We start from the raw sequence: 19,039 nt of genomic DNA, 5'->3' as shown, positions 1-19,039 counted from the left end.
TTACTCCTAGAATCATAATAACGTCTCATTCTCTAAAATAAAAAATAAAGTCAACTAGGATGTGTGTGGTTGCCCAAAATGGAATATAACTCTATTACTTAACTCTACTACAAATGAATAACATAATCACACTGAAAGGATGGGAGAACAGAAGTGACCTAGGTAAATCTGGACAACAGTCTCTTGACAGGATATTGTAATGCTGAAGACCGAAAGAACTGTATACAAATACTGTTCTTCAGTTAGTCAGTATGTTTCTCACAAAGGTGTGGGTTAGCAATTCTAAAACTACTTTATGTGTATATACTAGGGATGAAAAAGAAGAGAATATATTATAGATGAGAGCCAGGTTTCTCACTGTCAGAGAAAACAGAAAGAAATCATCATGAAATGGACCTTGTGGTATTGGACTGAAATCAGAAGTATCAATTTGAAGTAAAGGTTTACATGCACACATAATAGAAGAAGCTATATAGAAAGAAAGAGAGAGAGAGAGAGATGGAAGGGAGAGAAATATAGATATGTGTGTATACCCAGATTAGTAAACATACATATATCTAGATCTGTATATTGAGAGGGCAATGAAACCTCAGTAGCCATGAGCACACCTAGCACCCAAATCTTGGTTTCTAAGTGCCATTCACTAATGAAAGGAACAAAGCCTCCTTAGAGAAATGGTTGATTCTAGGACTGGGGTAAGGAAAATATAAGATAAACCTGGAAAATCTGTAGTCCCAGAAAATAAGGAAATGCTTGAAAAAGGATGGGGCCATGTCAAAAGAGTACAGGAGCCAGCTTGAAGGAACTCTTAATGGACAAAGCTAGAACAATCTGAGCAACAAAATAATAACAATAATAACAATAATAGTAGTCATACTGGATTATAACTATAGAATAAAATAAATATCCATGAGTCCATAATGAAATAAATAAGGAATTGAATAAATAAATAAATGGGGGAGAAAGGTCATCTTTTTCTTACATAACAGTTCCAATTAGTAAGTATAAAAGAAATGAGGGAAAAACAAAATCATCATTAGGCAAACAGCACAGAAGTAATTATTGAAGGCAACTGATGCTAAAATCAGTGAGCAAGAAGCAGAATATTAGGGCTTCCCTGGTGGCACAGTGGTTGAGAATCTGCCTGCCAATGCAGGGGACACGGGTTTGAGCCCTGGTCCGGGAAGATCCCACATGCCGCGGAGCAACTGGGCCCGTGAGCCACAATTGCTGAGCCTGCACGTCTGGAGCCTGTGCTCCGCAACAAGGGAGACCACGACAGTGAGAGGCCCGCGCACCGTGATGAAGAGTGGCCCCCACTTGCCGCAACTAGAGAAAGCCCTCGTACAGAAACAAACACCCAACACAGCCATAAATAAATAAATAAATAAATAAAATTTTTTTAAAAAAGGAGAATATTAGCATAATCTCAATTACCTCCCCTAAGTTATTTCTGAATTATAAATGGAAAAATAGTAGTTTTACCATAAAAAAACCTCAGCAAATGACTTAATCAAGTGGTTGAGGTTAGCATCACCAGCAATAAGACAAGTCAGAATCCTACCTATATCCACTAAACTGATGCACTGAGAAGAATACATCACTTCCTTGGAATTCTTGCCAAAAATGTACAACCTCAGTCTAATCATGGGAGAACATCACACAAACCAAAACTGAGAGATATTATGAAAAATAACTGCCTAGCAGTTATCATTAAGGTCATGAAAGACACAGAAAGACAAGGTCATAGAATGGAAAAGACAAAGGAGCCACAACAATTAAGATGCAAGGCATGTTATTGGATTGGATCCTGGAACAGAAATAAGACACTGGAGAAAAAATGATGAAATTAGATTAATTTCTATGCTTTACTTAACAGTATCATACCAATTTTAATTTCCTTATTTGGTAGTTGTACTATGTTACATATATGTACTATGTACAAATAAGTCCCTCACATTAGAGGAAGCTGGCTGAAGTACAGACATGAAGTCTCTGTGCCTTTTTTTTTTTGCCACTCTTCTGTAAGTCTAAAATGATTTTACAATAATATTGCACATATATGTTGTATAGATTGCATGCAGTGTTTTTACCCAACAATCAACAATGAAAATATTAGTATGTCCACGCTTTCTTCTTGAAGTGTTTTGTTTGTGTTTCTCTCTTACCTGCCTTCCTTCCAGGAACTTGAGTGCCGTGCCAATGTTCGCCACAGCATGGATTCGCTTCGTCCGGCGTCCTTGTTCACACGGCTGTAAAAGGGGGAAGGATAGGAATAAGTAAAAATGCACACATTAAAAAGACAGTTATAAAATCTACTTAAGTGGATTCAAAATATACTTGAAGAATGTTCAAGAACAGCCAACATACTCAATTTCTATAAAGGTTAGCATATACATAGAGGAGCGTTATCCCCACAGCACTTGGAAGGTGTATAATTTACTCAATAAATACATTCATTCTCAGCTTCTGAACGCACTTACCCTTAAGGTTTCTGTGTGCTTAAGGTTGGAAAGTCACAAAATTCCTATGTTGTCTACTAAGACTGTTATTCCTGCAAGTTAGGAAGTATTTTTATGAAAAGTGCTCTTGGTGCGTGTGGAGGGCAGGAGATAATGGGAAATCTCTCCTTTCCTCTCAATTTTGTCATAAACTTAAAACTTCTCTAAAAAATAAAGTCTTAAAAAAAGTACTCTTGGTCACTCACATTTTTTTTTCAGTCATACTAACATGAAAGTTGCTGACAGTATTAGTGGCATTTCTCTGCCTGAAGGACCAAAAAGCATGGCGCACATGAGCCAAGGTTAAAAAGTAGGAGTGTAAGAATGAAAATGTTCTTCGCAAAATAGTATGTTCTGGTACAAGGATACTAAGTTATTTGTGTTTGATTCAGCAAAATATAATAAATTAATAAATAATTTAATAAATAGAATAAAATAGTAAGTGCTTTCTATGTGCTACACTGTTCATTTTAAAACTCAAAATAATTTCAGTGAAGTAGATAACATTACATTCACAAGACCTAAGAGGATAACAGGTCCATGACTGCAGAGCTGATAGACTGGTCTCTTCTCTGTGGCACTAGAACTCTAAACAATCTCCCATTAGAGCTCAAAACTAAGTATCTTTTCATTTCCAGTTAAAAGTGTAACAACAGGTAATTTTTTATGACATCATTTTAAACAAATATTTAAATAGAAAATATACTTTAAAAATGTTTATCCTTTTCTTGCATGGCCCACTTATTTAGTTATTTGATTAATTATCTTTTATAATGTAAAAGGCACCTAGGAACCCACAACTAAAACAAAGCCAGGACCCAGAAATTAAGCACAGAAGCCACATCCCTCAATATTACCATTCATTCCATCCCCCTGCACTCCTACACCATGGCAACCATCACAATAAACCCAGTCCAATGTTTTCCCTTTTATACACATTCATTTCATTTATCGCATTCTTAAAAAGAATATTTATTTCAGTTCTTAGCTCTTATATAAAGAATATCACTGTATTAATCTTTTGATACTTACTTTTCCACATAATAAGATTGCTAACATTCATCCACATTGTTTCCTGTCACTGTATTTCATTCATTTTGACAGCCATATACTGTGCCATTTATTTACTCTCCTTCTGATGTGAATCTGAATTATTTCCAGGTTATTCCTATGTGACCTGTGCTGATAGGTCATTCTTGTACATCCCACCTTTGGTACATGTATAAAGAGTTTCTCTTGGGTGTATACCTAACAGTGGAATTGCTGAGTCTGGGGGAATGTGACTTTTGAACTTCTAATCTAATGCCAAACTTTTCCAAAGTGTTTGTACTACTCACTCTTATCAGCAATACAAGAATAATCCTGTGGATACATATTTTGTCCAACACTTGATTTTGATAGTTATCTTTAAAAAATTACTTTCAGTTGAACGTATGTAACATGGTCTTTCATGGTGGTCTTCATTTGCACTGCCCTGCTCAACAATGGTGTGAACACCTCACCCTCTGTTTTTTGGCAAGTCTGTTTCTTTTTGTTTTTATTAATTTTTATTGGAGTATAGTTGCTCTACAATGTTGTGTTTGTTTCTGCTGTACAGCAAAGTGAATCAGCTCTACGTATACATATATCCCCTCTTTTTTGGATTTCCTTCCCATTTAGGTCACCACAGAGCACTGAGTAGAGTTCCCTGTGCTATACAGTAGGTTCTCATTAGTTATCTGTTTTATACATAGTAGTGTATATATGTCAATCCCAATCTCCCAATTCATCCCACCACCCCCCATGCCTTGGTATCCATATGCTTGTTCTCTACATCTGTGTCTCTATTTCTGCTTTGCAAATAAGTTCATCTGTACCATTTTTCTAGATGCCACATATAAGTGATATTATACGATATTTGTTTTTCTCTTTCTGACTTACTTCACTCTGTATGACAGGTTCTAGGTCCATCCACAACCCTGCAAATGGCACAATTTCGTTCCTTTTAATGGCTGAGTAATATTCCATTGTATATATGTACCACATCTTTTTTCTTAACTTTGTATTTTATATTGGAGTATAGCCGATAAACAATGTTGTGATAGTTTCAGGTGCACAGCAAAGTGACTCAGCCATACATATACATGTACTATCCATTCTCCCCCAAACTCCCCTCCCATCCAGGCTGCCACATAACATTGAGCGGAGTTCCCTGTGCCATACAGTAGGTCCTTGTTGGTTATCTATTTTAAATATAGCAGTGTGTACATGTCAATCCCAAACTCCCTAACTATCCCTTCCCCCCAGCCTTCCCCCCTGGTAACCATAAGTTCGTTCTCTAAGTTTGTGTGTCTGTTTCTGTTTTGTAAATAAATTCATTTGTATCATTTCTTTTTAGATTCCACATACAAGTGATATCATACAATATTTCTCTTTGTCTGACTTACTTCACTCAGTATGACAATCTCTAGGACCATCCATGTTGCTGCAAATGGCAGTATTTCATTCTTTTTAATGGCTGAGAAATATTCCATTGTATATATGTGCCACATCTTCTTTATCCATTCCTCTGTTGATGGACATTTAGGTTGCTTCCATGTCTTGGCTATCGTAAGCAGTACTGCAATGAACATTGGGGTGCATGTATCTTTTTGAATTATGGTTTTCTCTGGGTATATGCCCAGGAGTGGGATTGCTGGGTCATATGGTAGTTCTATTTTCAGTTTTTTAGGGAACCTCCATACTGTTCTCCATAGTGGCTGTACCAATTTACATTCCCACCAACAGTGTAGGAGGGTTCCCTTTTCTCCACACCCTCTCCAGCATTTATTGTTTGCAGATTTTTTGATGATGGCCATTCTGACCAGTGTGAGGTGATACCTCATTATAGTTTTGCTTTGCATTTCTCTAATAATTAGTGATGTTGAGCATCTTTTCATGCGTTTGTTGGCCATCTGTATGTCTTCTTTGGAGAAATATCTATTTAGGTCTTCTGCCCAATTTTTGATTGGGTTGTTTATTTTTTTGATGTTGAGCTGCATGAGCTGTTTGTATATTTTGGAGATTACTCCTTTGTCAGTTGCTTCGTTTGCAAATATTTTCTCCCATTCTGAGGGTTGTGTTTTCATCTCGTTTGTGGTTTCCTTTGCTGTGCAAAAGCTTTTAAGTTTCATTAGGTTCCATTTGTTTACTTATTTACTTATTTATTTATTTTTAAACATCTTTATTGGAGTATAATTGCTTTACATTGTTGTGTTAGTTGCTGCTGTATAACAAAGTGAATCAGCTATACGTATACATATATCCCCATATCCCCTCCCTCTTGCATCTCCCTCCCACCCTCCCAATCCCACTCCTCTAGGTGGTCACAAAGCACTGAGCTGATCTCCCTGTGCTATGCGACTGCTTCCCAGTAGCTATCTATTTCACATTTGGTAGTGTATATATGTCCATGCCACTCTCTCACTTCGTCTCAGCTTACCCTTCCCCCTCCCCATGTCCTCAAGTCCATTCTCTAAGTCTGCGTCTTTATTCCTGTCCTGCCCCTAGGTTCATCAGAACCAATTTTTTTTTTTAGATTCCATATATATGTGTTAGCATATGGTATTTGTTTTTCTCTTTCTGACTTACTTCACTCTGTATGACAGACTCTAGGTACCTCCACCTCACTACAAATAACTCAGTTTCGTTTCTTTTTATGGCTGAGTAATATCCCATTGTATATATGTGCCACGTCTTCTTTATCCATTCAGATGTCGATGGACACTTAGGTTGCTTCCATGTCCTGGCTATTAAATAGTGCTGCAATGAACATTGTGGTACATGACTCTTTTTGAATTATGGTTTTCTCAGGGTTTCTGCACAGCAAAGGAAACCATAAACAAGATGAAAAGACAACCCTCAGAATGGGAGAAAATATTTGCAAACGAAGCAACTGACAAAGGATTAATCTCCAAAATATACAAGCGGCTCATGCAGCTCAATATCAAAAAAACAAACAATCCAATCCAAAAATGGGCAGACGACCTAAATAGACTTTTCTCCAAAGAAGGTATACAGATTGCCAACAAACACCTGAAAAGATGCTTAACATTACTAATCACTAGAGAAATGCAAATCAAAACTACAGTGACATATCACCTTGCACCGGTCAGAATGGCCATCATCAAAAAATCTGCAAACAGTAAATGCTGGAGAGGGTGTGGAGAAAAGGGAACCCTCTTGTACTGTTGGTGGGAATGTAAATGGAGAACAGTATGGAGGTTCCTCCATTTGTTTATTTTTGTTTTTATTTTCATTACTCTAGGAGGTGGGTCAAAAAAGATCTTGCTGCAATTTATGTCAAAGAGTGTTCTGCCTATGTTTTCCTCTAAGAGTTTTATAGTGTCCAGCCTTACATTTAGGTCTTTAATCTATTTTGAGTTTATTTTTGTATATGGTGTTAGGGAGTGTTCTAATTTCATTCTTTTACATGTAGCTGTCCAGTTTTCTTGGGTTGTTTGTACTCATTGTTTTGAAGATGCACCTCATATATTCTTGATATAATCCTTTCTTAATCCTTTTGTAACCTGTATTGTGAATATCTTTGACCAATTTTTAACTTGTTTTATCACTCTTTAAAGTTTTTTGATTAAAAAATGTTCTCAATTTTAAAATAGTCAAAGGTAACAATCTTTTATAGTTAATATTTTTTGCCTTATTTTTTTCCCTGTCCTGATGTCTCAGAGATATTCACCTATATTTTCTAAGAGTTTAAAGTATTTTTGCCATTAGGGCCTTTATCCATGTATGTTTGATTTCTATAGAGGCCATGAGATAAGGACCCAACTATACCTTTTTCTTGCTGTTCCATTTATTGAACCATCTTTCCTTCCCAGATCTGACATCCACCTCTGACATAAACTAAATTTCCATTCATGCCTTGGTCTGTTTCTCAACTCTATTGCATTAGTCAATATGCCCATCCCTGTATTAACACCGCACTATCTTACGTGATAAAGCTTCACTGTAAGACCTGATATCTAGTAAAGCAAATACCTTTTCTCTGCTTTTCTTCTTTGGCTGTATCCTGGCTAAAAAAGCAAGGTATAAACATCTATTGTATAGTTCTACCCCATATTTGCATCTATTTTAACACAACTGACCTACCCTAATTAATACAGTGATCCTCCCTACCAGGCTATAAGCTCTTTGAGGGCACCAACCATACCTCATTCATCTTTGTTCTCCTTAGAGGGCAAAGGCAGTGCCTTAGAGACTCCAGATATGTTAGCTGAACAGTCAAAAGATAATGCCAAACCCAGCTGCAGACTTGAGTTCTACTCTCAATATACGATTGATGTTTAACAAAGTTACCTGGTGAACGTGCAGGGACCTTCAATGCTCCCAATTTCCTAAGAATGCCCATGTGTACTTTTAAGTGGATTTTTAGGCTCCTCTTGAATGCAGAGTGTTAAGGAGTCTTTAATAATACTATACAGAAGGTTAACAAAATAGATAAGAAATGAATTTCTCTGCAGTCCTTAAGCTCTATTCATATTGCTTCTACTATTTTTAATTTTTCTATGGAATTCTTCACATTCTTAAAAAAAATCCTAAGTATAAAATTAAATTTAGTGTTCCTATCTTTATGTGTGATTAAAGATATATAATCACTGATCCATTCAAAGAGTAAATGTTCTTCGAATAATAATCAAAGGGCACAGAGAAATCTAAGAATAATAATTATAAAAACTCAAAACTCCCTAGCATCTGAAATAAAATCATAGACAAGAGAGTCACAATAGGTTATTAAAAGAAACTAAGATACTGAGAGTCCTCCCTTACCTTGAGATGCTGGTGGTAAAGGGAATACTAAGGTATTTGGCTGAATTTCCCAGATGATCATGGCCAAAGTCAGAGTCCTGGGCTATGTGAATCATGATGTTAAAGTATAGTGCTCTTTAATAGAGTTGTACGTATGAGATTATAGATTACCCGAACAGTGCTAATGCTCCTGAGGGAAATGCTTTTGTTCACATTCTCTCTTTGAAAGCTCTAAAAGAATGCCTAGGATACTCAGTCCTTTAAATGATGCTTTTCATCTTAATGTGGTCCTGAACCAAAATGTCTACATGTGCAAAATTTAAATAACCATTGCAATGGTTTATTTATAATTTCAGAGTAATTTCATTTTATATAATTTAGGATCTTGAAGGGCTCAGTAAAAATAAATAATAAAGGTTAAATCAGAAACTGTCCTTCTGTGTCTCAGTTTCTCTACCTGTTAAATGAGAATGCTGAGATTCTTTCTGAAATTGCTTCTAGCTTCCAGATCCTATCATTGTAACCACATCTGAATGAGTAGGGCACTTAAAGAGAAGTAGGATTCTTGTATCAAAATATACACTCTTTCTAGAATCACTTAGCTTGGCAGGTAATGCCCATTGAGGTTTCTGTATACTGTTGGCCGAGTACAATGGCAGAATCATAATGACACTTAGAATGACAGGCTTCTTAAATACCCATTTGAATTGTAATGAAGTTTCCTTCAGTTCAAGTAAATAGCTTAATTCAGGAGGGTATATGAAGATAGCCAGTTACATCAGGCCACCAAGGGAGTATATATTTCAGGTCGATGACTCCCACATCTTAATGTTAATCCAGTTTATTTAGCTCATGCATATATCTGTTTATTCCAAATTGGCTTTTCACGTGTGTCTTCTTTGATTTCTCCCAATGCGGAGCCTGATAAGAACCTGGGTGCATGCAGGTGACCGAGGAGGTGATCCCAGGTAGCAGGAGTGAGACAGGGAAGGAGGAAAAATCAATAAATAATAATCAATAATAGTACGATGTGCTATTAAGGGTCTCCACAATGGGCAACCACAGCTCAATTCTGCTGGGGATCCAATGGGGCACTCTACCTCATGTGTGAAATAAGCCTTGGAATCATCCCTCCTACAAATGCCAGGCTGGAATTTTTATTCAGACTCCCATCCCCTTTGGGACCATTAACTCTCCCACACTTCAGGGCTGCCTTGTGCAACTTGCAGCTTTGATAAAAGTCCTGAGGGCAGAAACCCAGAGACAGGCTGCCAGTGCTTGAGTTGAGATGCTGATGGAGGGGGTGGACCACGTCCACTCCTGCGGCTACTGGAATCAGAGGTGATCTGAGATGGCGCTGGGGGCACCAAAAGCATCTGCTATAATATGAATTCAAGTAGATAATGACTTACACACAAATTATTATTACCAGTTTGTATCGTCCCAGAAACAACTCTGTTACAAAAGCTATGGTGAAGGCTCCTCGCAAGAAATGAACTGGAAAAAAAAATAAAAATTTAAAAAAAAAAAAAAAAAAAAAAAAGAAATGAACTGGAAATTTATGATCAGGCAAAAACACTTTTTAAAAAATCAATTATCCAAGTAATAATGACTGTGTAGCTCTTTGTCATGATGCAACAGATTAAGAAAAAAATAAGTACCCCCAATTTTGGACCCCATGTCTAGTGCATTATACAACATTCTGAAGCTTATTTCCAGAGAGCCTTTTAAAAATTATGGCAAACATCACATAAATAATCTATGTTTGCAAACTACTTACTTCTCTACTACTCTGAAACAAAAAAACATAAGCCAGAAAGAAATAAATATTTTAGTATTCGAGTAATGTAGAAAAACAGATTTTATAGGTCACCGTCAATTTGTTTTTCACTCCGCTGGTTCCATTGAGCTTAACAACAAATGATTCTGAACATGCTGTTCCTATTACAAACGACTGATGACAGAGAATGTCCATAAGCGGATGAAAAATGCCACGCTGATTTCAAGGCTTAATTTTCAACAACTATATAAGTATACAGATATGGACCAACAATCCTTTCCAAATGGAAAGTAAGCACTTAAAGTGCATTAGATGTTAATTTCCAACAAATCTTCCCGGATGCCGTACAGATGCAGTAGTTAACCAGGACTGATTATCGATGAAGCTCTTTACTCTCACTTCTAGGATTGCTACCACTACACATAATGTTTTAAATCTACCACGGGTATGCAGGAACGAGAAAGGACATTTATTCCTTGTTCCCAGAAGTGACCCATAGACTAGTGCTTCCTGTGTATTACCAACCACAAAAGAGAAAACCTTTCTCTTACATGGCTAGCACCCCTTATACTCCCAACTCCATAGTCCCCAAATTCCAAATGGGAACAGTTTGACAAGTCTGGTCACAGAAAACATCCTTACCAGTTTCTGCCCAGACAGGACCTCCAGCAGAGCAAGCAGCTTCACACCATCTTTCATGTCTTCAAAAAGATCATCTACCACCATTGGGGGTTTCCGCTATAAAATAAAAAAATGAATAAATGCCAAAAATGCTTCTCTTACTCTCTGTCAGACATTTGTTACTCACTGTGGCAAAATTTGAAGAAAAATGTCTAAATACCAAAATCCTTTATTTGGGATATGGTTGGCAATTACCTTTGGATAGCTGCAAAGAGAAAAACGATCCTTTGGAGGTAAACTTAACATTCAAGAACCTCATGCTTGGGCTTTCACATACACACCAGTGTCTTTCTAGAAAGGGAGTTTTGACAAGAGTGGGATGGTGTGGGATAAGGGAAGGAAAAGAGGATACTATAAACATAAAAGATAAGAGAGAGGTTAAAGCAGGACGTAAACAGGGAACAGGAGGTACCCCAGATAAACTGGACCAACCTCCATACCTTCACCCTGAGTGAGCACATTACTGGGCTGAGGCAGGTGCCAAATTTCCTTGAACATCCTCTCCAGGGTAACCTCGTTAACTCAGTGACCTTCTGTGGGACCACTGTTAGCACAGCCAGAGGGACGGACTGAACCTCTTGTGGGTTAGCTGGCCACGTCCGTTCTGTTGCACAAGCTGGCAAATCCAGCAAACCTCTCTCACAGCGTGGCATTGAACCCAAAGCATCAAAAGCACAAGAGTACAGACTGATCAGGGCAAATCTAGCACCACTACTGGAGAAATAAGTCAAAGCCCATTTTCAACTCATGGAGGGTCTTTCGTTTTTTTATGAAGATTATGAAAATACTTAGTATACTAGAGTTCATGAAATCTTGAAATTAGGTATCTCTTGCCTCAGAAGAAAGTAAAAAAGTGATGATGTCAAAGTTGATGGTCAACGGTAATTAAGTGCCCTCAGATTTCTCACAGAATATGAATTTTAAAAAATTTATAACCTGGGTCAGGCTCTGTAGTTTTCTAATTCTCACTGAACATGTTAAAGGCCTAACGCTGTCTACTTGACTTTCAATTGTCTTTCTTTCTATCAAGAAAGAAAAAGGAAGGGAGGGAGGGAGGGAGGGAGGGGGAGAGAGAGAGAGAAAGAGAGAAAGAAAGAAAGAAAGGAAGAAAGGAAGGAAGGAAGGAAGGAAGGAAGGGAGGGAGGGAGGAAGGAAGAAAGAAAGAAAGAGGAGGAAGGAAGGAAGAAGGAAGGAAGGAAGAGAAGGAGGGAGGGAGGGAGGGAGAAAAAAAAAGGAAGAAAGAAAGAAGGTCATTTTGCATGGACAAGTGTATGCCTATATATCCAAAATTATAAAATGTTAATGTACTAAAATTATTTTTAGCATTTTTAACTTTGCATTAATAGGGCAAGCACATGCACATCAATTAAGGAGAAAGATGCTTTGGGTGTTTGATCCAAATCAGTGATGTGGAAAAGTACAAAGCTACCTTGAAACATTACTAGCATATCATGGCTCCATCAGCAGGTATCTACACATCTGCAAGAATCTTAGAGCCCTTAGTGGTAAATATCACACGGCTATCAAGGAGATCTGCAGCATGAAGGGTTTAGTCCTCAGCAAAGGAAAGGGCCAAATCACCCATCTCATTCCAGGACCAACCCAGGTCCTCACTTACCGTCATCACTTTTAGTTTCACAACTATTGGGCAGTCTTTTACTAAGTGCTTTTCCCTCTTGGGGAAAGAGCTCTTAAAACATTTTATAATACAAAAATTACAGCATTTTACTTTAAATTACTAAATACATATCCTTGGGTTTAAAATTTGTGATTGCTGGATACCTAGTGATACCAATAAAACTGAACTGGAAAAGACCTAAAGAAAGATCCCATGGCACAGATAATGCTTTACTTTATTTGAGACATACACATGGTCAAGCATAGTCAGTCTTGCTGAAAATGATGCAAAATCATGGCCTGACATATTCCCCAGATGGTCTTCTGTGCAGTATATAAAGAGGTCTCAACGCAAAGGTTGGACCTCAAGGTGTATTCCGGGCATCTTGAAACCTGTGTACACACAATGGCCCCTCATTTCCAGAGCCAGACCAACCACTCCCGCCTCTGGTTTCCAGGTTTCAGGTGGGAGCTATTTCACAGGCTGAGAGACAGGGTATGGGGGAACCTCCCATCCCAGGACCAGCCTAGAGTGTTGGCATGCTCTTCCAGTTATCTGATGGGCAGGAACAGCAAGCTAAACGACAGGAACCGAGAGGAGAGTGGGAAGGGAAGAGAGGTTGACCGGCAGATGTGGAGCAAGCTACCCCCCAGTGGTTGGCAAGGAGCCCGCCACACTAAACTGTCTAAGAATGCCAAAGCAGCTGGACTAGGTCTGTAAAATCATGATCATAACCACTGACACGAGCCAGATAAAGTTAATTCAACTTCTAAAAGGTTCTGTCATCTTACTCAGAAAATCTGATTAGACATTACCAGTATTTCCAGAAACAAGGTGAAGTAGTTTTTTTTTTTTTTTAATGTTATGTATGATATGTTTCTCCTTCACTCCCTTTATAAAAGCACTGTTGTGATTATTTTCCACCTCTGCTTGGCAAAAGTGAGAAGATAGTTCCCATTCTTTTCTGTTTCCTATGACAGATTGCATAAGCATTTCCATTTCCTTAATTATTTAATTCAATTCGGAATAAATATCCCAAAGGCAATAACTGCCCTCCAGCCCACCTTTAAATCTGCTTGGAAAACTGCTCCTGACAACTTTCACATGTAATGATTTTTTTTTTTTCACTATATAGTTTAAAAGAAGCACACCCCTCAAGTTATTTGTTTTATTCAGGACAAAGCTGGGGTTATCCTTTACTCCTCTCTTTTGTTCATACTCCACAGCTGATCTGTCAACAAATCTTGTTGGCTTTATTGTCAAAATTCACCTAGAATCCAGCCATTTTTCACCACCTCCACTGCTATGACCTTGGTCCAAGCCGGCCATCTCTCACCTGGATGACTCAACAATCTCCTACCTTATCTTCTTCCTTCGGCCCATGTCCCTCTTCAGTCTATTCTCAACAGAACAGCTTATTTTCCTTCTCCTCTGTCCATCTCCCCCATTGGGATATAAACACCATAATGCAGGGGTTACTTTTCCTGTTCTGTTCACTGCTACATTCTAGAATCTTGCCAAGCATACAAACAACATTTAGAAATATTTATTGACTGGATATATGACTAGACAAAATACATTTCTAAAAGAAAGAACTTTGACAAATATTGTCAAAAATTTTATTAAACCGCATGGACATTGCTATAGCTACGTCTTTGTTATTAATAAATTAACACATCCTATTAATAAACTAAATGCCATTCATTTTGAAATCATGATTTTCTTTGTAATCTTTTAGTTGCATATTTGGAAATAACTAATTTATCATTAAGCTTGAGATTATCAAACTAGTTTTAGAAAATCAACTAAAGAATGGTTTCTGGGGTGTATTATTACATTTACTTTTTCCTCTTCGCCTCCTTATCTCCTCATCTTAGTGCATAAATAGTCCCACCAAAGTGTGTACAAGGAAACAGATGGGCTCAAATTTCAATTTCGAAAGCGTTTCCATGTTATCTTTTAGCACCATTGGTGGAAAGACAACTGAAGAAGAATAAACGCAGCCACCAAAGTGATATTTTATGACTGTGAAGATGTCAAAGTCATTATTAGTTTGAATTATTTAAAAACGAACATGGAAAATCAAAAGTGTTCCTTTTAAAGGAGTATATGAATCTGACTTGGTCTTAAAACAAAATGTGCTCATTTAATAGAGCACATTTGGGTTGAAGCATGTGCTTCTCCCCAAGATACGTGGAAGTTTTAATCCCAGGTACCCCAGGATGTGATCTTATTTGGAAACAGGGTCTTTAGAGAAGTAGTCAAGTTAAAATGAGGTCATGGGGGGGGCGGAGAGGGGGTCTTAATCCAATATGACCAGTGTCCTTACATGAAGGGGAAATTTGGACACAGTCTCAGACAGGCGCAGAGGCAGGGATTGGGCTAATGCAGCTGCAAACCAAGGAACCTCAGGTACTCCAGGCCTCCAACTGAGGCTAGGAAGAGGCAAAGAAGGATTCTGCCCAGAATCTCAGAGGGAAGCATGGCTGTCTAGTCTCAAGGACCGCGAGATAATAAATTTCTCATTTTATGGCACCCGGTATATCGTACCTTGTAATGGCAGCCCTAGCAAACTAATACAGAATGTAAATAATGTTCGACGGTGCTTTTTTTTTCAGTTCACCTAAAAAGTGAGGAGATGCTTGTATTATGCCTGAGGTCATCCAAATGTCGGTATTTAAAATGTTCAGTGCCTATACTTAATGGCCCCTTAGATCTAAGGCTGGCAGATGGAGAAAGGGCTGTTTATTGCAAATGGAAAGAGAAGCTCCATTTATAGAAACACTGAACAATGGCTATCTCTGACCTATTTTTTTCCCAAAGGACTTAATGCCAAATCATATATTTACTTCAAAGTCAAATATCATAAAGACTGAATCAAAGGTATTTAAATATAAATATAACACTCTATTCCATTTGACAAATTTAGAGAGAATGTGAAACTACAATTATTTGATAACAGAGTATAACCGATGTTTAATGTTAAGATTACTTATATTATCTTTTTCTAATTAAAAATAAAATTTTAGGGGAAGGATTTTTGGAAAACACGTCTTTAATCTGTCCCCTTTGGGGGTCAAGGTGACACTGTACAATAGCCTATGGATCTTGCATAAAGTTTAGGAATTTGCTAAGATAAATACATTTTTAAATGTGAAAGAACTAACGTATTTTTAACTGCCAATTTAAGAAAAATATTCTTCCTAACATAAATTCTTCTGCTTAGAAATGCAGACTATTCTGATAGACCTAAAAAACCTGCAGTCATTAGGTGGGAATCTCCTCAAATTCAAGTCCACCCAACTCTGTCTTCCTCTCTCCCCCATCCCAAACTTAGGCACATCCACACCCATCCCTCCTATTCCCCCTCTGGCCTCAGAGATTGGGAGCTGTCTCTCCTCTGGTAAAAACCTCCACCTGTCCTCTTGATTTTCTCCCCACCCTGCCTCTTTAGGAGTCTTGTATCTTAAAATAAGCTTGTTTTCCTTCATTATCACCCTATCCCTCTCTACCAGTTCTTGATCATTCCCTTCCATAGACATACACTTAAGACCACTCTTTATTGAAACAGCTCTTACCAGACCACATGTTCTGCTTTAGCTAATACTCTATCTCCTTAACATGTAATATACACTCAGGTCCTAACATCCTCACCTCTCATTTACTTACCAGTTTGCTAGAGTCGGGTTTCTGCCACGACTTGGCCACTCCCAGTGATGGCTAATGACTTCTAATTGCCAAATGAAATGTGTCCATCTTTACTAAGTCATTTCCCCCTGTGTAACTGAACCTATTAGCTTTCCCCCAAAGTCTCTTGTATTCTCTGTCTCCGTGAATGATCTTAATCATTTGTTCCAGGCAGAAATCTCGAAGTCATTCTTGACTCCTTCTCCCCAGCTTCCAACTAATGACTCAGTTGTATCGGGTCCACCCCTACCCATTTTTCAATCTATCCACTTTTCTCCATTCCCCCACCACTACTTTAGTCCAAAGGATCCTCACCTCTTATCTGACTTATTGCAAGTTCACTCCACCTCCAATTTTACTGGTTCCTGCTCTAATTTATGTGAGGGGGGTGCGGAAATGAGAGGCGGGGGAGGGAGAGAGAGATGAGAGAGAGAGGTTGAGAGACGGGTTTAGCCCAGAGTGATCATTTCATTTTCCTAAGATTCTTTAACGTCTCCGGTGCCCATAACACAACATCCAAACCCTTTTAATGGCTGACCTTTGATCGATTCTCAGTTTCATCTGTTGCCAACCCATTCCTGGAACCCACATTTTCAGGTATTCTGAGCTTCATTTCCTTTACTGTGCCAGGCTCTATCTTACCTCTTAACTTTTGAAAACATTATTAGTTCCTTCACCTACCCAATCCCAAGACATTTCTCAGGCTCCAGCTTAAATGTTTCTTCCTCTGAAAACCTATTCTGATGCCCTCCTTCAGGTTACTTGTATGGTTGGCTGCGCTTGCCCTGTGCTCCCTGACACCCTGTACTTCTCTGCTCGTGGAATTTACCATGCACATGTCTCTGTAATTGCTGTCTCTTCTGCTGGCCTGTCAGTTTCATAATGGCATGGACTATATCTGTTTTTTGTTCACCACTGTATCCACAACCCCAAGCACATAATAGGTGCTTGAAAAGTATTTGCTACATGAATAGCTAAATAAATGAAAGAAGCATGGGTGTATATAACACAATGGTTAGTGCCCAAACTTTGGAGTCCTGGGATTGAAATCTGGTTTTCCACGTACTTGTTATATGACCTTGAACTTATTAATTAACTCTAAGCTTCAGTTTCATAATCTATAAAATGGAGAAAATACTACTTATATTTGATTGTTGTGTTATTTAAATAAAATAAAAGATAAAGTTGCTAAGGCACAGTAATCGGCATATGATGAGTTCAGTAAACAGCAGCCCTGCAATTTAAAAACCTAGTTAGCAATGAGTGATGACAGCCAGCACTGAATCAGGACCTAACTTTGAAAAACTATTACTTGGATCAATACTGGGCTAATTAAAAAACGAATACTCCACCTTCTTTCACTGACAAAGCAAACAGAATAGAAAGAGGCAGGTTTCTTCTTAAAAAGGAAGAAAATTACAGGGCCCACGTTTCAGTATGAAGCTCTCTTCCTGAAAGGAATTATCAGATATATGAAATAAACAGAACTCACTAATTTTTGTTGATGTTACATTACATTATATCAACAATTTATGATTTGCAATGTTTTGCATAATTTCAGAAGCGTGAAGACTTCAATTTGAAAACAAAGCAAATATTTTTTAAAAACTGATAATTATATCCACAAATTTGAGTAATATACAGAAAATTCTCCAGTTTTTTTTCCTATTTTTAATATAAATTTTTGTTTTAAGAAAAGCGTATTTTTTGAAAACAGATTGCTCTCTTATTTGCACCCTATGTCTTCATGCTACTGTCAAAATATTTACAAAGAATTGTTACAATAGAATAAAATGTCATCAGTAAAAGAGTTTGTTTTATTTACTTAGCAGTAAATAGTTTTCTTATTTGCAACTAAGCAAAGCAGCCTACAACAAAAATGAAAATTTCCCATGAAAAACCCTCCCCAAATTTATCTCCACAAAGCATCTTTTGAACATCTCCCAATTCACCCAACATTGAATGATCTTAGGAGACAGGATCAATTTTTTTTGCTTCTCAATTCAACATCCCAGCTCTGTAAACCTGCTGCAACTTATTATTAAAGCTATTTTTGGAAACAGTCAATTTCCAAAGAAGATTTTTGAGAAAACAGGTATGATTTTTTCTTCCAGTTTTACTGAGATATAATTGACATATAAAGTTTTCTTTCTAAATAAGGTGTTTGTTTATTTTTTTAGTTTGCTTGAAATCTTTAAAGAAGGCATTGCAGTAGCAAGACATAATCACAGAATTTAGGATGAGTTGGTTTATCACTCTAGTTTAAATCCACAGAAATTCCCATGACTTGTGCAAAAGCTCCCAGACAATTGAGATCCTGCAAAATATTTACAACTTGCATTCTAGAAGAAAGTCGAAACTCTTTTTTTCCTGCCAATTTAGCACTTTCTCCTTTCTTGTTCTCAGAGATAAAGTAACTTGGCATGTTATATAGCATAAGTAATAGGTGAATTAAGACTAGTATCTGATCACCAGCATAAAAATATTTTTGACATGGGTCACTTCCTTGCCTTTATTGGTAGATGTCAACAGAAAACTGCAGGAAACACACACACACACACACACACACACAAACCAAGGAATAAAATGCATTTTAATTATTTTGAAGGATTTGGTTATTAGATATCTGAAGCCATTCCAAAGCACAGCGCTATGTACAATAGGAACTGAAACACAAACAAACATTTGATATGCAAGAGGAGACAAGCTCATTACTTACATCGTTCTTGGACCGAGGTTTGGAAGAAATTCTCATGTGCTTCAAGCCAGACCTCAGGATGAACCTGTGGCCTGTTATGGACTGAATGTTTGTGTGTCCCCCGCCCAAATCCATATGTTGAAGCCTTAACCCTCAATGTGATGGTATTTGGAAGTGGGGCCTTTGGGAGGTAATTGGGCGTAAATGAGGTCATAAATTCCTCACAGTGGAATTAGTGTCCTATAAGAAGAGGAAGAGAAACCAGTTCTTTCTCTCTCTGCCATGTAAGG

At 37.7% G+C, this 19,039-nt stretch overlaps 1 protein-coding gene across 8 annotated transcripts in view; it reads right to left on the bottom strand.

Moving 5' to 3' along the window:
* SYNE1 (spectrin repeat containing nuclear envelope protein 1) overlaps window positions 1-19,039 on the bottom strand; it is a 445,509-nt gene that overhangs the window by 346,407 nt on the left and 80,063 nt on the right. For all 8 annotated transcript variants that reach the window (XM_082405389.1, XM_082405392.1, XM_082405394.1 and 5 more), the window contains exons 3-4: window positions 10,708-10,803; window positions 2,169-2,252 (exon numbers count right to left, since the gene is read on the bottom strand). In XM_082405389.1, coding sequence (XP_082261515.1) covers window positions 2,169-2,252; window positions 10,708-10,803 — 180 coding nt within the window. The remainder of the gene's footprint in view (window positions 1-2,168; window positions 2,253-10,707; window positions 10,804-19,039) is intronic.

Source organism: Balaenoptera borealis, assembly GCF_965194805.1.
Source record: "Balaenoptera borealis genome assembly, chromosome: 9".
NCBI lineage: Eukaryota > Metazoa > Chordata > Mammalia > Artiodactyla > Balaenopteridae > Balaenoptera > Balaenoptera borealis.
This window is presented reverse-complemented; position numbering and strand designations above follow the sequence as displayed.